The sequence below is a fragment of the Copadichromis virginalis genome, linkage group LG23, assembly GCF_057382275.1.
Source record: "Copadichromis virginalis isolate Kocher_CV1m ecotype Utaka linkage group LG23, C_Virginalis_male_GT1.1, whole genome shotgun sequence".
Classification (NCBI taxonomy): Eukaryota; Metazoa; Chordata; class Actinopteri; order Cichliformes; family Cichlidae; genus Copadichromis; species Copadichromis virginalis.
The window spans coordinates 831,281-851,807 of NC_140639.1; the positions used below are offsets into that span (position 1 = coordinate 831,281).

General features: G+C 42.9%; 3 protein-coding genes across 6 annotated transcripts in view; all 3 read left to right on the plus strand.

The window, feature by feature from the left end:
• Positions 1-1,781, plus strand: LOC146679868 (claudin-7-like). The gene is made up of 4 exons (XM_085447290.1): positions 1-492; positions 681-845; positions 983-1,055; positions 1,153-1,781. Exons 1-4 carry the CDS (start codon positions 291-293, stop codon positions 1,316-1,318), a joined length of 606 nt encoding a protein of 201 aa, XP_085303416.1. The 5' UTR covers positions 1-290; the 3' UTR covers positions 1,319-1,781.
• A 7,343-nt stretch (positions 1,782-9,124) lies between these two features.
• On the plus strand, positions 9,125-10,641 carry LOC146679869 (claudin-7-like). The gene is made up of 4 exons (XM_085449415.1): positions 9,125-9,461; positions 9,671-9,835; positions 9,953-10,031; positions 10,118-10,641. The coding sequence occupies exons 1-4, from the start codon at positions 9,260-9,262 to the stop codon at positions 10,278-10,280; spliced, it is 609 nt and encodes a 202-aa protein (XP_085305541.1). The 5' UTR covers positions 9,125-9,259; the 3' UTR covers positions 10,281-10,641.
• Positions 10,642-17,112: 6,471 nt separating this feature from the next.
• The window catches only part of p3h2 (prolyl 3-hydroxylase 2), a 48,958-nt gene continuing 45,543 nt past the window's right edge, over positions 17,113-20,527 (plus strand). The window contains exon 1 of one of the 4 annotated variants that reach the window (XM_085449411.1): positions 17,113-17,701. In XM_085449411.1, coding sequence (XP_085305537.1) covers positions 17,285-17,701 — 417 coding nt within the window. In that variant the 5' untranslated portion in view covers positions 17,113-17,284. The remainder of the gene's footprint in view (positions 17,702-20,527) is intronic. The other 3 variants (XM_085449412.1, XM_085449413.1, XM_085449414.1) reach the window with 3 other exon arrangements.

Sequence of the window (20,527 nt, forward strand, 5' to 3'; positions counted from 1 at the left end):
ACGTGATGTTGAAGCGACTCTTCTTTAGAATAGTCGGTGTGATCCAGTCATCACTTAATTAGCCCGATACCACTTCCAGGAAAACGTTCTTCCCATCAAAGGCTGCGGAAGGAAAAAGGGGGCCTCACCCTTACACTTTAAAAACAGGAGGCAGCAGCGCGCTCGCACAAAGGTCTGAGCAACTACGAGGGAGGGACTCCTTTAAATCAGCAACTACTGACTTCAGCGGCTGCTCATCACTGTTCTCCATCTCACAACAAGTCTCAGGACTTATTAATCTGCTGGATAACATGGCCGCGTCCGGACTGCAGCTCCTCGGCTTTTTTCTCTCTCTGGTCGGAGTCGCTGCCACTGTTGCCGCCACTGTTATGGTGGACTGGAAGAAGCTGGTCCAGGGCAAGCACCGCTCCTATGAGGGCTTATGGATGTCCTGCGCTGGTGTTCAAGACAGAATGACCTGTGAAATTTATCAGTCCATCCTGAAAATGCCGAGTAAGTTTGCATCGCACCTACAATCATCTCAAAGCAAGACGCTGCTTTTTGGGTAAAGTAAATGTAGTTACAGTTACTTCTTTGGATTTTAGTCACCGAGCCATCAGAGAACAAACCAAATCTCTTTCTCTCACCGGTGTAATAAAGCTACGATTTCTTACCGATATTTGTGCTTCTGTTCGCCGCAGCTGAGATTCAGGTTACCAGGGCAGTGCTGCCGGTCAGCCTCCTCCTCTCTGCTCTGGCTGTACTCATCTCCACAGTGGGGATGAAGTGCACCCACTTCATGGACGGTGTGCCAAAGAGCAAATCCATGATAGCGATGATCGGAGGAATCACGTTCATACTTTCAGGTGTGTCCAAAGCCTGTGCTCAGACTGAAGACAGAAGTCATAATGAAGTTAGCAGCTGAGAGCGGCTGTTATTGTAGTGAACAGGTGGGTCAGGATCCATGAGTGCTGCAATGATCAAAGATGTTTTCTTTCATTAGGCGTGTTGACCATCATCATCACCTCCTGGTTTGTCAACATGGTTCTTTCTTACAGTGGACACAAGCTGTTTAGGTACTGTCATCAAGACACACACACACACACGTATGCATACACATTGTAAATAAACACGCAGTGTGCTACATTAATGTTGCTCTGCTCTTTTTGGCAGACCTGAGTTTGGTAATGCCGTGTTTGTGAGCTGGGTTGGTGGACTCCTCACTGCGGCCGGTGGTGCTTTCCTGAGCTGTCGGAGATGCTGGAGGACCAACCCTCCAGTGTCCATGAGCTCCAGCCACTTTCTTTCTACCAATCACTCCAAGTCCAACTACGTCTAGTTGAAAAGGCCACAAGAACCTGAAGAAGGAGCCGGTTTCCCTTTGTGGATTATTTAAAGAATACGTCCATTCACTGAGAGGTCTTTGAGATCGGAGTGAGGATCGCTCAGAAGAAACTCCTTTGAATCTCCTGGGTTTAAATGCCACCACAGCTCTGGTTTCTCCTGCTGTAAAGATGTCAGGGTTCAAAGTTTAAAGTCTGAAAAAGTCCACAAATCGATAAATATACAAGTGAGCATGTCAGGTGGAGTTTCTTCATAGTAGCACTGAAGACAAACAGTTTTTAATAGTTTGAAGTGTGGCCGCATGTAAAGTGGAGACAGCGTCATTTCTGATACTTTTCCGATATACGGATTTGTTTGTGTGTGTTTTATGTGTTTATTTGTATCTGTGATGCTTCCCCTGATCAGATAACATTTTGTATATTTTGAGAAGAAAAATAAAATAATGTTGTTTTTTATAATCTGTGTTTTCCTGTTTTTAATTAGCCGCACAGGCTAAGTTTCTGCAGAGTACCTGACAGGTTACATGAAATCAACAAATCAGAAGCAAGTGGGCAGAACTGAAAGACAGAAACACGTGCAACAAAACATCTACACATATGAAACATTAATGCAGTTAAATCATCTATAGAAACTCACAAAGACAAAAAGACATCATCGATTTGATAGATAATAACCACCAACCAAGATTCTTCTTCTTATTATTATTAACTGATAAGGCTCAGATCATTGAAATACATTTTTAAACATCATCCTAATGTGAAGCTATGTTACTGTGGCGAGGTGATGTGGCTGGAGAAGCGAGCTCAGACCTGACCAGCAGTCCCGTTCCCACAGCACCAAAGGATCGTTCACTGTGGATATCAGCTGCTGTCAGTCAGATGTGACGCCATAATGTCAGCACAAAACTGCATAAACATTCATAAGACTTGTTTACTGTAACCAGGCAGTACTTATCTTAAGCGCCGCCGTGTACGAGTAATGATGTCATACTTTCCTTCCTTTCACAGATACTGTCATTAAGCCCATTACTCCAGACCATTAGGACCATATAAGAGTTGCCAAGGTCGCTCTCAGAGAAACCTACTTGCTGCATTCAGTCAGCATTTAGTGGGTTTAAGATAAGCACTGCCATTGTTTAGGAAGTAAGTGATAACTGATGAGATTTGACTATAAGCTGCATTTTCAGGAGGCAAATACACAAAAACAGAAGCTGTTTACCGACTTTGGTTCATGTTCATGTCATGAGACTGGGCTGCGTCCCGAGTGTGAGGGATACGCGAATGCCTCGTTCGATTAAATAATTAGCAAGAGTGAGAAGATTAACACAGGTGAGAGTTCGTTTGCTTCCGAGTTTCTGAGTCACAGTGGGGAGAAATTCGCTCACTCTTCACTCGAAACATAACAAAGAGCGGATGTGGACGTGAGTGGATGCAGGCCGTGTCTGGGAGCGACTGTGTGCCGCTGCGATGCTGATTGTGACAAAGCAAAATGGGATAAAATAAAGCAGTTAATGGATATTTGATGTTACTGTGCTCGTTTGTTCATGTCTAACTCGACTGCTGAGAACAACAATTTGAATCAGATAAATAGTTTTATTCTATAGAGGATCCAGCACTGGACAGCTTGCTGTTACTTGTCGTTGCTCCAATAAATAAATAAATGTCCTCCACCCAAATTTCTCTACAGGAACACCGATAAGTAATCCTTAACTGCCCCTTGTTCAACACTAGCAGAGCTGACGGATCATATGACTAATTCTGTGGCCACTTTGGAGGTGCCACCTTGTTGGATTTGTATTGTGTAGCATTCCTGTTTCACAACTGCACTGTGGCGAGGTGTGGTTTGTGGCTCAGCTGCAGGGGAGGGGTGGAGCAGCGGGTTTGGGTGTGGCCCCCACAGATGACCCTCCATCATTCCTTTCCTATTTGAGTAGCTGCTGGGGCCCAGAGGAGGGTGGAGAGCAGGGCGGAGCTGTGAGCTGGGAACCGTAAATAAACACTCACGAATCCTGCAGAGCTGCGTGTCCCTGTTTGTGATTAACGAGGCTACCAACCTCTTTCAGTGAGTCATCTGTAGATAATTACATCTGATCTAACTGATGAATCATTACGTGAACGTGTTCTCTGCATATACTATTATATATTGTATTATATATTATATATTGTACATATATCTATTAGTTTCAGATGTAGCCATTCTTGTATTTTGCTTGTTTACATTATTGTATTTTGCACAACTCTGTTGCTTGTGAAGCTCGCACACAAGAATTTCACTCACATGTGCTGTACCAATGTACCTGCACATGTGATGTGACAATAAAAGTGATTTGATTTGATTTGATCCAGGAACACTTTAGTAATTATGTATCGAGATTCTTTATTTGTAGGAACCCAGAGATTCTTAAATAAGGAACATATATGCATGTGTGTGTGTAGGTCAGACATATAAGCAGAAGCTGCAGTGGTGAAGGACCTTCATGTACATCTGCTATATACAGTTTCACTTAGCTTCAGAAGTTTTATTGTAATTATTTGTTTTCAAACAAGTATTTAATAGTGGGTAAAGTGGATCTTTGAGCCAGTTGTGTCCCTGCCCAGAGTGGGACCCCCACACTTGTAAACCCATGAAAAAGTGAATTTTCAGTTTCTTAATGAGTCGTTGAAACCCAGCAAACCCTTTCAGATATTCAGAAACCTCAAGCTGCTCCTACAGGTCACTGCCCAGGTGTGCTGTGTCTGTTTCTGTGCAGAGGGGTCGTTAGGGTAACATGTGGATGCTAATGGTGTGATAAAAGGTTTCAGGGTGTGCTCTGATGATCACTGATGTTTACATGCTCACACCAACATTTGTTTTTCCAGCTGTGTCATGTACATATCACACATATGCACAACCAGTGTATGGCAGCTTATATGACTGGTGCCCCTCAACACTTACTGGCATGTCTACAGCTGGTTATTTAAATTCATTGGACTGAATGTCAGAAAGACAAACATCTGTCTATATGAAGTGAAAACGAAACTGTGGAACTGAGAACATCATCTGATCAGACAGGAGAGATGGAGCTCCTCAATATTTCCTCCTGAGGATCCGGGAACAAAGAGTTTAACTTTTGTGTGATTTTCTTCCTGTTTACCACCCAAACACACCAGATGTCAGTGGTAAGCCCAGGATGTCGTCTGCTAAGTGCATCGGACTTGGATATAGACCAAAAACAAATTTCCATTACAGAGGACAGAAATGTCCTTGTTCTCAGGAGGATATTCTCTTCAGCTGCAGGTGAGTGAGCTCTGTGGTTTTAGCGCCATCTACTGATGCAATCCAAACATAAATTCATCCACACATAAGGACGAACTTTCCTTCCGGCTGCTTAAAGGCAATTGAAACATTTTCCACACACACACACACACACACACACACACACACACACACACACACACACACACACACACACACACACACAACAAAGCTCATCTGCACCTGTGAAATACAGAACTGTTCCCTTTAAAAAGTTATTGTTTTCAAAAGCTTTTGGTGCCACATCCTGCCAAAACGTCACTGAGGTCAGCCTCCCAGCAGCTTCCTGCTTCACACTGGGAACGTTTTGTTGAAGCTCTTTTTTTTCTACTTTTGCTTATTTATCAGACTCATTTGTTAATCCTTGTTTTTGCTGTTTTATTCATTCATAAAACTTTCTCATTATTGAAATGTTTTGCTTTTCATTTCCATCATGTTAACGTGTCTCTTTGTTTCCCTTCTTTTTTGAGACCTGCATGACTTTTATTCATAATAAGCAGGCTTATTATAAGCAATCTGAATATCCACACACAGTGAATTCTTTGCCTGAGAGGTGCATCACAGTCAGGGCAGACGTGGGCCAGACGTCCCAGCTCTCCGTGGAGGGAGGGACTGAATCGAGCCTGGAATGAAATCTTTGTTTCACTTTGTCATTTTTTTATTTTATAAATGTCATAACCTACTCAACCAAGGTGATGTCATTTTAGTGTTACAGTTTGATCAACACAAATACCGTAGTTTTCGGGTCATAAGCCGCTACTTTCCCCCCACACTGTGAACACTGCAGCTTGTACTTGTACTTGTTACCATGTTTATGTTACCTTACGGATTAAATTAAACGTTAAAAATCCTCACGTGTAATATTTCTGTGTCTCATATTACAGGTGAAACGCATACGGTGCGGCCTGTACAAGTACAAAATTGATTTTCTTCCTACAATTAGAGCATGCAGCTTTTAATCAGGTGCGCTCTGTAGTCCAGGATTTACGGTAAGTTCATACACTCTGTTACCAGGATTATTAGTGTAGCCTGGTCTCAAATATCTATTTTAGACCCTACAGGTTAAAAGGATATAAACATTGTCATGTAAAGACTTTATTGTAAATATTTCACATGTGTTTAAAAAACAAAAAAAGAATTCAAATGCATTAAAAACGTGTTTAAAATCACAATAAATAGAAGTCAATCATAATTTAAGTGTTCACGGAGTTAAAAGTTACAAGAAAACCAAAGGTTTGTTTTCTAATGTGAAACAAGGAAAACTTTGTATTTGCTGCAAGTTGTTTTACGAGTTCATTTTGGCTTGTCAATCTTGTATTTTCGTCTATCCCATTGGGTGATGTAAACCTATTGTCCAATCAGACGTAAGGAAGGCGGGATCTAAGCGAGGCGAAAGAAAAATAAGCACTAACTAAACTGGTGAGAGTCGGCAGCTGCACGTTACCGGAGGAGGATGGCGAGCTAACGGGAGAATAGTCAAAAACAATAGCCGTGGATGCAGAGTCTACCGGCGATCGTGGCTCAAGAGTTGGGAGTTCGCCTTGTAATCGGACGGTTGCCGGTTCGAGCCTCTGCTCGGACAGTCTCGGTCGTTGTGTCCTTGGGCGAGACACTTCACCCGTTGCTGCCTACTGGTGGCGCCAGTGTCCGGCAGCCTCGCCTCTGTCAGTGCGCCCCAGGGTGGCTGTGGCTGCAATGTAGCTGCCATCACCAGTGTGTGAATGTGTAAAGCGCTCACAGGCTATTTACCTTCCTGCTATGCGCTGTTTACCCTGTGATGAGTGAGTACTGAATGTAGTATTGAGCTTAAACAGAATGTAGAAGAACTTAAAATGTATCATGTTAGCATTTTAGAGCCAGCAATAGCTATGTATGCCGAGTAGTAAGCTACAGATTACTCTATGAAACTAAATAGTAATCTCTAACGCACAGTGGAGGAATCCTCTGGACCCTTCTGCTGTGGATAGGATTTCCGTGGGTTTGTCCCAGTGTACTCAGCAGCGTTGCCGGTCACAAAGCGAGCCTGCCCCTCAGCTCGCCCTCGCATTTAGCCCAACGGATTTGGGAGTAGACCTGAGCACGTGCGTTTTGTTTTTCTGCTTGTTTAACAAGTGAAGCGGCCGTTTGTGTGTTTTCTGGCCCATCGAGCCCGAGCAACGACCAGGCCTGCAACGGTTTCAGTACATGAGCTCGCAAAGGTTACAAATCTGAACTGAACTTAAAAGGATTGTGGGATAAATGTGTTTTCTAAAACATTGACTGTGAGTGTGAAGAGAAAACATCCAATTGAATTGTAAGGAAACGCTTCAGAACTTGGAATATTTTATGTTTTTTTAAATCATACTTTATTTTGACTAAATACATTTTGAATTTAAAGTTTTGTGTCATAATTATTATTTACAGAGTTTGTAAGTGGTAACGGTTACTACAAAGTAACAACGGGTTAACATGTTAGATAAATTCATGATTCTTAGTGAAGATTAAACAGAACTCATTATTTTCACTGAGTGGAGGCACCGCCAATATCAAGACTTCTAAGTACAAAGGTTAAAACTGGTTAATTGTTTCTGCTGTTTACCAGTGAAATTAAGTAACGTACCAGGGCCCCGCTCATAGTACTATCATCACCTTAACCGAGAGTTAATCCTGAGCTATAAAATAATATATAAAAAAATAAAATATAAAAATTAAAGTTAAAAATGAAATAACTTCATTCTAATTTGTGTTGTACAGTTATTTCATTTTTAACTTAAATTTTCATATTTTGTTTTATTCCTTCCTAGTTAAATTTACCCTTTTTAATTTTCATATTTATTTCCTATCTTATTCATAGCCTTTTCTTCTTTTCTTTTTTTTTTAGCTCACGAGCAGTTGTCTAAGCATTTCACTGCATATCGTACTGTGTATGACTGTGTACGTGACAAATAAAATTTGAATTTGAGCTACGTGAGTTGGGTGCTACATTAGTGATGATGCAGCGCCCCGATGATGGTTTGACCTCTGAGGCACCAAAAAATAGAAAACAGTATGAGGCTATAAACAGGTTAAAAAGCTAATACCAGTCCTGTGTACTTTATCATAGTGGAGGGTCTGTCTGCGTACAGGATCGTTAGCACGAAGACAGATTTTGAAAGATGGTAAAAACAATGAAATCTCCAGCTTGATGCTCCAAGCAAAACTCGACTGACTACAGTGTGGAGTTAAAGAAAGGTTAAAAAGTGTCAAACTGTGCGGACCGTTGTGTCGACTTCTTGGTGCAATCATTTGTTAAAAATAAGTAATTTAAAAAGTCATGTGGCACAAAAACATCCTTCCTGCTGCTGTCACCAACATCTTCTGCCTGCAGGCAACAACAAAAGAAACTTCCTTGGAAATAAGATTTGACTCAAGCAGACCTTGCAAGTCAAACTTAACAATGCTGGAAAGAAAAAAAGAATAATAAATAAGTTAAGTGGCACATTCAGATGGGATCTGTAACTTTAATTGCTGCAAAATGTTTGTGCTTATTTCAGGAAAGGCTGGACCCTGATCCAATCTAACAGGCAATGCAAATGTTAACAAACAGGCATCTTGTGAACCAAATATGGTCAGATAATTTGGTAACTGCTGAAGTAAATGAAGAGTTTGTTCACGTAAGCGCGAGCTTGCTACGTTAAATGGAGGAAAGGAATGACAATGAGGACGCTGACGTTCAAATGTTTGGTTCAAAGATCATCTTTAATGGATCTCGTGGGACTCAGAATGTACAGTACTGTGCATTGTAAATTGTGCTTGTGCAATAGTTTATCAGTTGAAGCATGCAACACAGAAGTTACAGAATAAATTCAACAAATGTTTGCATGTGTAAGATGTGCTGCCTTAAAGTAACTCTGCTTATTTTCTTCATTCACTGTAAAATTATACTTAAAAATGTAGATCTCAGCACAGTTTGAATCATGCAAAGCTTAAAGTTTAAAGTATGTTTTGTATCGTACATCAACCCAAAGATGCATCCAATAAATACATATTGAAACCCGTTAGATAATCAGGCCATTGTTGTGTGATGGGCTCACAGTTTAGTTCCCTGCACGTAGCCTGTTGCAGTCTCATATAGGTGCAGGTTAAATGCACTAGGCATGCGCCACACCTGAAGCACATGTTTGATGCAAAGTGAAACTGCAGAAAAATCAGATTTGCACCGATCTTGAAATCCATTCTTGTGTCTGTGCACTCTGAGACCCAGTTTGATCATCAGGCCAGATTTGCAGAAACATATTAAATGCTAAATATTAAACTTCTACTCATGGAGGTCATCAGGAGGACTCATCCAAAGAAGAGGAATCTTTTTCGTATTTGTTCAAACATGTTATGGCGGTCTTTCCTTAGGATGTCAGTGTAATCTATGTTATCATCATTAGTTAATTAGCAAGATAAGACTTCCTGGAACATTTTCTTCCCATCAACGGCTGCAGGAGGAAAAAGGGATCTAGAGCGTGACGCATCTTGGACTTTAAAAACAGGAGGCAGCAGCGCTCACGCATAACTGTGAGCAACTACGAGCGACTACTGACTTCAGCGGCACTCATCAGCATTTCAGATCATTTGGACATTCCCAAAGACGTTTCAGGACTCGTCGATTAAGTTAACTCCTCTGCTGGATAAGATGGCCGCATCTGGATTACAGCTGCTTGGATTTTTTCTCTCCCTGGTCGGAGTCGGTGCCACTGCTGCCGCCACTGTTATGGTGGACTGGAAGAAGCTGGTCCAGGGCAAGCACCGCTCCTATGAGGGCTTATGGATGTCCTGTGGTGGAGTCCAAGACAGAGCCACCTGTGAAATTTACCATTCCTTTATCAAACTGCCAGGTAGGTTTGGATTGCACCCCAGCTTACAACAGGGGCTGTAATTAGTCAGAAATGTCTCTTTTTGACAAAGTAAAAATGTTTGTGTGGAATTACTTCCAGCTTTTTGTTGAGCTTTTGCAAGCAAAAATGTTCTAAATCTGATATTTAATGTATAATCTACATTTACAGTTTAGCAAACATTCCCATATTTGTGCTTCTGTTTCCTTTAGATGAGATTCAAGCAACCAGGATAGCGTTGCCACTCAGCCTCTTCCTCTCTGCTCTGGCAATGCTCGTCTCCACAGTGGGGATGAAGTGCACCCACTTCATGGACGGTGCCTCGCAGAGCAAATCTGTGACAGCGATGATCGGGGGAATCATGTTCATGCTCTCAGGTGCGTTCAGATCTAAACTAACACATGAAACCAAAATTAAATGAGTGGAGAGACGACTAATGTATTCACAACAATGGGCTGCAGTGATGGACAATATCATGTGCTGTCTGTGATTAGGTTTATTGACCATCATCATCACCTCCTGGTTTGTCAAAGTTGTTCTTCAGAACTTTTATCATTCGCCTCCTCTAATCAGGTACAGCTGACACATATCGTCACACATGAACCCTGTGAGCAAACATGCAGCACGCTAAGTTAGTGTTTATTTGCTCTCTCCGGCAGATCTGAGTTTGGTAATGCCGTGTTTGTGAGCTGGGCCGGTGGACTGCTCACTCTGACTGGTGGTGCTTTCCTGAGCTGTCGGAGATGCACGACCATGTCCTCGGTGTCCATAAGCTCCAGCCGTCTGCTTCCCACCAGTGATCCAAAGTCCAACTACGTCTAGTTGAAAGCAAAGAAGAAGAAAAAACTTTCTACATTCACTGAATAATGAGGTCACATCAGGATCGGTCGTCGTGTGTTGTTTCCCACAGTAAAGATGTGAAGGTTCAACATTGAAATTTCTTCTGTAATTACAGATTTATGTTAGTGAAGGACCCTGTCGTCCTCCTGCACTCTTATAAAATCATCACGTTTATAATAAGCTTTAAATAAGATTTGCTTTCATAATTTAAAGTGTGGCCATAAAGTGCAGTACTTTCTGTTGTACTTTGATCTGTTTGTGTCTAAAGTGTGTGATTCATTTCGTAACTTGTCAGTTTTTTTATTGTTTGCATAATTAAATAAAATTGTTTTGTTTTTGTTTTTTTTCTCGTCTGGGTTTTCCTGTGTTCGATCAATGATATTTAAAGCTTGAACATTTTAAAAAGGTGCCTTTGTGAAGACAAACTTTATATGAAGTTATTTAAGTTTGTTATTTATTATTAGATGCTGACAAAAACAAAAACCCACAACCATGAAGCCACTGCACTTTTTAATGGAGGGAGAATTTGGAGGTTGTGCCATACGTGCAACAATACAAAAGCATCATGTATCAGCTGCATACTCTTCAGTAGTCTAGCCAGCGTCATCCTCTACGCTGTTGCATGCTGGGGCAGCAGGTTAAGTGTCGCAGGTGGCAACAAACTCAATAAACTGATTTGCACGGCCAGGAATGCTGAGTGGACGGAGCTAAGGTGGTGTCAGAGAGGCGGATGTTGTCCAAGATAAGGACAACGCTCCATGACGTGCTGGCCAATCACAGGAGCACGCTCAGCGAGAGACTGAGATTACCCAAATGCGCCACTGAGCCACACAGGAAATGATTCCTGACCGTGGCCGTCTGGCTGTACAGCTCCTCCATCTAATGAACAGTCACACGGCAGTAGTCGTACACATCCTCCATCGTGCACATCCTTCATCGTGCACATCCTTCATCGTGCACACCCTTCATCGTGCACATCCTTCATCGTGCACATCCTTCATCGTGCACACCCTTCATCGTGCACATCCTTCATCGTGCACACCCTTCATCGTGCACATCCTTCATCATGCACATCCTTCATCGTGCACACCCTTCATCGTGCACATCCTTCATCGTGCACATCCTTCATCGTGCACACCCTTCATCGTGCACATCCTTCATCGTGCACACCCTTCATCGTGCACACCCTTCATCGTGCACAAGCTTCATCGTGCACGTCCTCTGCAGAGAAAATAACAAGCTTTACAGTTTGGTAAGAGGGCGCCTCAGTTTCCACCATATAAATTGAACTTGTGTTATCTGCAGGGATATTTATAACTGTTTTGTTACATTTTGTAACTTTGTAATATTTGTCGTTATTGATTCAGTTTTGTCAGTCGCTGTTCTTACTGTCTGGGAGCAACTGTGGTCGCATAATTTAAAATATTATTCAGATTCCAGTTTTCAGTAATACTCTGCTTGCTAACCACCACAGCTGTAAAATAAACACAGTGCCATAAGTTTAACATGTGTTCAGACTTTGCTTTAACACACAAACTGCATTTGGTTGAATATAAAAAGTCCATAAGAGTTTGTTGTTTGCTGTATCCAGGCAGCAGTTATCTTAAACGCCACAGTGTACAAGTAATGAGTGTGTTTTCTCCAGTGTATTCGTTTCCTTCCTTTCATACACTGTCATTAAATCCATTACTGTACACCAGAAGCGTTGACAGGGTTGCTCTCAGACTAGACAAACTATGGAACGACAGTAAGAAACCTACTTTTGTTCAGTCTGCATTTCATAGTCATCAGTGTGTAAAACCAACCATTTAAGATAAGCACCATGTGAACATTTGTGTGGGCAAATATACAAGAGGAAAATCGAAGGATAAATACATGCTTTGATTTGATCATTTGCTCGGAGAGAACAGTGAAATTAATTATTAGCAAATACACATTTGCTCCATTAGTGCGTTTCTAATTTGTGGAAACAAATGATCTCGCTCCTCACTCGAAACATAACAAGACGTGGGTGTGGATTTAAGTGGATGCAGACTCTGGAGGGAGTGGCCGTGTGCCGCACAGATTCCTTCCTGAACTGCCAGCAAAAGACTAACAGAAAGAAAGCAGTCGTCATATCTAATCACGGCCCTAATTCTCTCTGGCTAAAATTTAACGAGGTGCTGAAAACATTTTGGTTCGTAGTAGCACGATGCCATCGCACAGCTGCCGTACAGCCATGATGCAAATGGCTGCATCCTGGAAGATGATCAGGAAGAGGAGTACAGAAGTCTGGTGAGGAACTTCCTCACATGGAGTCACACAAACCACCTGCAACTCAACACCTCAAAGACCAAGGAACTAGTTGTGGGAGGTCCAGAGCAGGTCCACTGCCGGTTCAGATAGAGGAGGTGGAGGTGGTCAACAAGTACAAGTACAAGTACCTCGGGCTGTGGGTGGACAACAAACTGGACTGGTCATGCAACACAGAGCACCTGTATAAAAAAGGCCAAAGCCGACTGTACTTCCTCAGGAGGCTGAGGTCTTTTAACATCTGCAGGAAGCTCCTGAGGATGTTTTTCCGGTCGGTGGTTGCTGGAGTACTTTTCTATGCTGTGGTGTGCTGGGGGAGCAGCACAGCAAAGAAGGACTCATCCAGGCTGGAGAAACTGATCAGGAGGGCTAGCTCTGTGGTCGGCATGAAGCTGGACACTCTGGTGACAGTGGCAGAGAAAAGGACACTAAAGAAACTGCTGGACATTATGAACAATGCTGGGCATCCTCTGCACACGGCCATAAACAACCAGAAGAGTCTGTTCAGTGACAGGTTGCTTCTCCCCAAGACAAGAACTAACAGACTTAAAAACTCCTTTGTCCCACACGCCATCAGACTGTTTAACTCCTCTCTGGAGGGGAGAGGGAGGGGAAACAGGAGGACAAAGGAGGGGGGACAACTAAGCTGTAGTGCCTCTGCACCTCACTGTGCAATGCTTTTTGTTAATAGTCAACAGTGCAATAGACTCAATACTTGAAATGTGCAATTCCCTTGAAATGTGCAATTCCCTTGTATTCTTATTCCTATTTATTCTATTTATCCCTTTCATATATTTTATTCATATATGTCTCTGTATTTATATATGTGTGTATATATAAAATATTCTGCTCACGTTCTGTAACTTCTGTCGGTGCTGTGCTTTTGGAAACCGAATTTCCCAGAGGAACCCACCCGAGGGATTAATAAAGGAAACAGGAAACTGCAGGATCTAGGACTGAGCAGCTCCCTCTGCAGCTGGATCCTTAGCTTCCTGTCTGACAGACGCCAAGTGGTCAGACTGGGCAGCATCACCTCATCCCCCGTCACACTGCACACTGGTGCTCCACAGGGGTGTGTACTGAGCCCTCTCCTATACTCACTCTACACCTAGGACTGCACGGCCACTAACAGCTCCAACATCATTGTGAAGTTTGCGGACGACACTACAGTGGTGGGTCTTATCAACGGTGATGAGACGGCTTACAGGGAGGAGGTCAGCGCCCTGACCCACTGGTGTCAAGACAACCATCTCACCCTCAACGTCGCAAAGACAAAGGAGTTGATAGTGGACTTCCGGAGGTGCAGAGAAGTACACACCCCCATCACCATCAACGGCGCTGCTGTGGAGAGAGTGAGCAGCTTCCGGTTCCTTGGCGTACATCTGGCTGAGGATCTTACGTGGTCAGTACACACAAACAAAACAGTGAAGAAGGCGCAGCAGCGCCTCTTCTTTCTCAGGAGACTGAAAAGACTCGGCATGAGCCCCCGCATCCTCAGGACCTTCTATCACTGTGCCATTGAGAGCATCCTCACTGGATGCATCACCACCTGGTATGGCAACAGCACCGCCTACAACTGCAAAGCTCTCCAGCGAGTAGTGCGGTGTTCTGAACGGATAATTGGAGGTGAGCTTCCCTCCCTCCAAGACATCTACAGGAAGCGGTGCCTGAGGAAAGCGGGGAGGATCATCAAGGACTCCAGTCACCCCAGCCATAAACTGTTCAGACTGCTTCCATCAGGAAGGAGGTTCTGCAGCATCCGGTCCCGTACCAGCAGACTGAGAGACAGCTTCTTCCATCAGGCCATCAGACTGCTGAACACGTCATAGACACCTCAGCTTCACTACTGGAACTTTAACATTATGCACTCCATACTGTACAGTAATGCCACTGTTTTGCACATATTCAACTCTGTATATTTTATTTTATTTATTTTATATATTCTATTCATTGTTTACTCTATTTAATTTGTAAAATATGTGTACACACACACACACGTAGAAAAATATTTAGTATACACATCCAGAAATGCATATACTATTATATATTGTACATATATTTATTAGTCTCAGATGTAGCCATTCTTGTATTTTGCTTGTTTACATTATTGTATTTTGCACAACTCTGTTGCTTGTGAAGCTCGCACACAAGAATTTCACTCACATGTACTGTACCAATGTACCTGCACATGTGATGTGACAATAAAAGTGATTTGATTTGATTTAAAGTTTAATCTTATCTTATCTTATCTTATCTTATTGTTGGTTTGAGCCCTGCTGATAGGAGAGGCCATTACAGTACAGTGAACTCACAGGCAGCATAGATACATGCTTTATGGTTGTTTACACCAAAAAGTCTCATTAGAACAGGCAACATTTTTACAGTCTTCTCTTGTCCAGTTTATAAAGTCCACGTCAAGTCTAACCTCAGTTTCCTGTTCTTAGCTGACAGGAGTGACACCTGCTGTAGCTCATGTGCTTCAAGGTTCAACTTGTGTGCATTCAGAGATGCATGGCTTCGCTGTTAGAAGTGGTTATTAGAACTACTGTTTCCTTCTTATTGACTCACAGCAGACCAGCCTTTGACCTCAAATGGCATCAACAAGGCATTTCCACCCAGAGAACTGTTCACACTGACAACCCTAGAGATCGTTGTGTTGGAAAATCCCCCATCAGCAGTTTCTGAAATACTCAGAGCAGCATGTTGGGCACCAACAACCAGCTTTCTTCCCCATTCTGATGCTCGGTTTGACCTTCAGCAGCCCATCTTAGCTATGCCTGTATGCCTTAATGCATTGAGTGCATTGCTGCCATGTGATCAGTTGATTAGATTTGATTCAATCTGATCTGACGTCCTTTGAACAAGCACTTGGCAACAACGGGAAGAAAAAACTCCTTTTTATCAGGAAGGAAGCTGAACCAGGCTCAGGGAGGGCGGAGCTTTAAATGCTCTGCCACCGCCAGCATAGACTGTCATCTACATTTCTTCCATTGAAATAAGATAAGATAAGACTTTATTGATCCCACAACGGGGAAATTTTTGCGTCACCTCAGCTCAGGTACAGATATATGAAGGAAATACAAAAATACAAATTAGTACAATCAATGAAAAAAGTAAGATTATACACTATATACAATGGTAGCATACACACAAATAATTGACTTACTTTCAAAGATCATCTCAATATTAGAATATTGTATTCACAGCATATAGTAAACATGTATACAGCTCTAGTTTAGCTCATTGGTGTGTCTAAAACGTGTTGCACTGCGGTGTATTACATTCATTGGGCTCTTGTGGTTCTTCATATTATGAGTGATCGGTGTAAATCTCCTTGGTTTGACTGCCACCTAGTGGTGCAATCCACATACAGTGGCTTAATTAAATTAAGTAATCACATATTTCAGTTTGGCTTAATTGGTAATTAGGTCAATAACAGATGAAATAACATTTAAAAAACAGACTCACAAAAAACTGTCCAACTAAAGACAGTTGGACAGTTTTCTTACAGCTCTTTTATTTCGACTCTTCTTTCTGAAATTATATGTTTTATTTATATTCACCTTACTTCTCCATTTATTATTTATTAGACTTTCCCCCCTATTTTATCGATTCATCACATTTTTATTATCACTGAAATATCTGCTTTGTGTGCTTTTTATTTCTGTCACGTTTGGTTTCTTGCTTCTTTATAATTTACTTGTTTGGAGACCAGGAATAAAAGCTATGTAAATAAGTGACTTGACTTATCAAAGAAGTCTATGCAAGTGCTTTGACCTGGACTCTACTTTCATGTCGTTTTGTGGTGTTTTTAAAAAAGTGTTTGTACATCGAAAACCTGAAGAGGGAGACAGTGTCCACTGATGTGGGAAAAGCTGTGGGTCTGCGTCTGGCGGGGACTCGGAGCGAGCGCGTTTTTCTTTTGTTGACAAAGAATTTTCTAGTTGTTTCCTGCGCTCGCAGTATAACTGAATTTATTCTTAAACAGCGTAGCTGAGTTAACATGAGAGTTATTGAAGTTGCCCAAACAGCGTGGAAACGAAGTTTCGTTGATGTGGATGAGCTGAAGAGTTTGTTGTTTAGGACTCCCAGAAAGTTGATTCTGTTCATTTGGAAGGAGTGAGCGACGAAAACGTTTCTCCCTGTGAAGGCGACACATCCAGTGAACAGAACCAGCTTTGGGGGATTTGCTTACCTGTTTGAATGTCTCTCGGTTACTTTTGGAAACTCTTTAGGTCTGAGAAGTCAAATGTCTCCTTTTCAGTGTTTCTTTATGACTGAAAACATCTTCAGGTTTGTCTCAGTGAGCTCAAATTGTCTAAAACTGGAGATTTTGTTTTTTATCTCAATGAACCCAAACAGTTTAAACGGTGCATTCCTCCTTTAAACGCAGCGTTTCGTGTTTTCAACGTTGAATAAACGGGACCCACGGGACTGCCCGTGCTTCCCCGTGGGGGCTGTTTCCCTGTTACGAAAACAAGCTTTGAGTGTACCCTGGCCATTCATCTCGGAGGGGAGGAGTTAAAGGAGCGAGAGGGGGTCGTAACAAGTGCGTCCTCGATAAGTAATTATTCCATTTCCGCCTCGCTCGGCTGATCCCTCTGAGAGGAGCGCTTGGATGAACTGGAAAAGGAGGCTGAGCTGATTTTTGTGTGCTCTCCGCCTGCAGCTCCTCGCAGCCTGAAGAGAAGAGGATGGATGGAAACTTGTTTCCGACTCTTATCTTCCTCCCGGTCCTGCTCTCAGCCGTGTTGCCATCTTCCGCCGGTGTGCTGGAGCCGTACGACCTTTTATATGATAACGCGGTGGAAGCGTTTTACAGTGCCGATTATGAGAGCGTGGTGCGCTACATGGAGGGAGCGCTCAGCAGCCACAGACAGGTCCGGGCCACCAGAGTCCGATGCCGGCTGAGGTGCCAGGACCAGCATCCGTTAGATGAAAGCTTCTCGGATCTGCGCTTTTTCGACTCGGTCCTGCGGAGAGCAGCGTGTATGAACAAATGCATCGAGGAGAAAGTTGGCACGCAGTCTCTGCACAAAGTCAGCGAAGATGTGGTGCAGGACTTCAGCAGGAGGATCCCGTACAACTACCTCCAGCAGGCGTATCAGAAGGTAAGGAGGGGGAGAAGGAGTGAACTGCTGGAGCTGAATGAGCACTATTGTTGTGGACTCGGCGGGGGAAGGTTTGTCTGGCTGGTCTGCTCAGCGCTACCTGCTGCATTCCTCATCAAAAAGGAAAAAGTTTCTGCTGCCTGACAACAAGAAGCAGAGAGACGAGAGAACAGCAGAGTTTTGCTTGTGCCAGTGTTGCGCAATGTACCCCACGTACACGGTGCGTGCAGTAGGTGTGTTATTGTTGCAAGACACGTTAATACACATCAAAGGGAAATGAAAGTATTTAGAAAAACACTTGCCAGTTTTCTTTTACTGAAAACTTGGCAACCATCACTTTAAGAGTCAAGATACGCTTTATGATCCCCGAGGGGCAATTTGATACCCCACGAAACACACCCACCCAGAAGACTCTACACGGAGCGCTGCTGCTTTGCGACAGTTTCACAAAGTGCTTCAATCCATCGTTGTTCTTCAGGCTGAGAGACCCAGACCAGCAAATATTAGAAGACTTGGTAAAACACAAATACAGCATTTTCATAAATACATTATACAGTAGATACACTGCTGAGCCAAAGTGACACTTTGTAATCAAGTACAAATACTTGGATTTTTCCACCAGCTCAGTTACCTGTAGATCAATCATGCTTGTCACGATAATGCAGCTCTATACATCTGTAGGCTGACAGCGATGCTCTCAGTCTCCATCCACAACAATGTGCTGTAACATAAAACTGTGTTGCTGTGAATGCTGTCGTGCTGATCTGTGCACTTTGTTTTACAGCAGTGCTTTGCTTTGTTTGGCTTTGTGGCTTCTTAGCGTGCACTGTTGGTTTTTCAACACGTTTGTGGGTTTTCGATCTCTCTCTTCCCACATCCACAGTGTTACAAAGCTGCTTGTTTGTATGAAGCGGATACATCAAGGTCCACTTGAAGTGCGCTGAACTAACAAATTCAGCCTGTCCTTTGACTTTTTTTCTTTGGACAGCTTCAGGTCTATAAGAGGCACAAATTAAGATGACGTCTGCATTATCACAGACTTTCTAAATGGAACTTCCCATGAGGCTCATCATTTGGTGAGCGCAAAGCAAAGCGTGGGAACAATCTGAGAGAGAGATAAAGCAGGAGAGTTGGGAACAAAGTGTAATGGCTTATTCAGGCTCCGTGTGCTGCTTTTTGTCCCCCAAGGAGGAGTAGGTTTGTGTCCCTGGCAGTCTGTGAATATTTGTGGGTTGTCTGTGCACGGTTTCACCAAACTGTAAACACTGCTGGTCATTCTCATTAAAGGATGTTTAGAGAAAAGTTGGAAAGCCCCGTGTTGGTTTAGTCAGTCCAGTCACTGTTCTTCTTAGTTTGTGTGGGAGGGGGGAGAAAAGGTGAGGGAAGCGTCTCCTGGAGTTTTGGATGGATCGTGAGGACCAGAACTCTTCAACATGGCTACAGCTGTGACACGACTTCTTCATGTGTCCCTCAGCAGTAAACGCGTTAGCTTGGACGCTTTAATTCTTAGTGCAACTATCACGCGGCATGTGATTGTGCCAATCAAGCTAGGGCTGCCACGATTAGTCGACTAGTCACGATTACGTCGACTATCAAAATCGTCGACGACTGATTTAATAGTCGACGCGTCGTTTGAAGCTTTGTAAGATCACAAAAGACGCAGGAATAATAGCAGGATTTAAGAGTGTAATAACGGACTGAAACAGAAGATGGCAGCACTGCAAGTACAAGGATGCCAGCTGCCCTTAAACCCCGAAGGAGAAGAAGCTGTGTCCCAGAATTCATAGCGCCCAGCTCAGTTTCCAACAATGGCGGCAGCTAGTTAGCTTTAATATTACTCTTATTATTCTTTCTGAGTCACAAAATAAACGTTTAACATATTTTCAGGCGAGAATGTAGCTGTGTAAACCTCAAATATCTGCTCAGTTTATCAGGACACCGCATATTTTCAAAAGCGCTCCGACGTTTTCGGAGACGTCTGTTACCCACTAGCTCGATAGCTAGCCGGGGGCTAGGCTAACTAGAGCCGTGAGAACACCGGACTCCCGGCCGTCACTTAGATAACTTAAAAATGTTATTGTTTGGCTTTTTTTAGTATTTTATTTGTTCCTGAGTAAATCGGTTTGGATGAGATTAAAGTTATAGTTTTTACACAGCTGAATAAACGTCAAGCAGACAGCTGATTATCAGAAGTGTGAGATGCTCCAGAATTTACTCCGGTGTCCTGTTATCTGCAAGTTTAATTAAAATTTAATAAACTATCATCTTGTCTTTATTTTTAGTTAGCACATACCTTAAACACTTAAAGCTGTAAGCTAATGATAGTTATATAAGAGCAGATGCTGCTGGTGCAACCTACAGCTTGTAGGTTTTACGTCCAATGGGTGATGATCTGATTAGTCGACTAATCGCAAAAATAATCGGTGACTAGTCGACTATCAGAATAATCGTTTGTGGCAGCCTTAAATCAAGCTATAAAATGTAAGAAAGGAAAAACTGGAATAAGATTGTTTCACTGAAGTCAGATGAGGGCAGTTTGACCCAGCTGGCTGACAGCTGGCACCGTCCTCCCACATGTGGACTGCTGCTGACTGTAGACCAGCCCCACATGCCCAGGTGATGACACACAGCTGCTACTGTGGTAGGAAGTTGATCGTGTTAGGGCTGCTGCTTCGCTGTGAGGTGGTTTTTGTTCTTTCTCCTGAATCAGCAGCGAAAGATTCAGAGCTGAGCGCTCTCTCCTGTCTAGACGTGACTATAGACTCGACTTTACAGACAGATGCTCGTCCAGATATGACAACGTTTCTCTACGTCTGCAAAGAATCA

Excerpts from the sequence above, each read along its gene's own strand:
- LOC146679868 (XM_085447290.1), top strand. The coding sequence starts at position 291 with ATGGCCGCGTCCGGACTGCAGCTCCTCGGCTTTTTTCTCTCTCTGGTC. Across the intron at positions 846-982 it reads AATCACGTTCATACTTTCAG|GCGTGTTGACCATCATCATC; the intron begins GTGTGTCCAAAG and ends TTCTTTCATTAG. Across the intron at positions 1,056-1,152 it reads AGTGGACACAAGCTGTTTAG|ACCTGAGTTTGGTAATGCCG; the intron begins GTACTGTCATCA and ends TCTTTTTGGCAG.
- LOC146679869 (XM_085449415.1), top strand. The coding sequence starts at position 9,260 with ATGGCCGCATCTGGATTACAGCTGCTTGGATTTTTTCTCTCCCTGGTC. Across the intron at positions 9,462-9,670 it reads TTCCTTTATCAAACTGCCAG|ATGAGATTCAAGCAACCAGG; the intron begins GTAGGTTTGGAT and ends TGTTTCCTTTAG. Across the intron at positions 9,836-9,952 it reads AATCATGTTCATGCTCTCAG|GTTTATTGACCATCATCATC; the intron begins GTGCGTTCAGAT and ends GTCTGTGATTAG.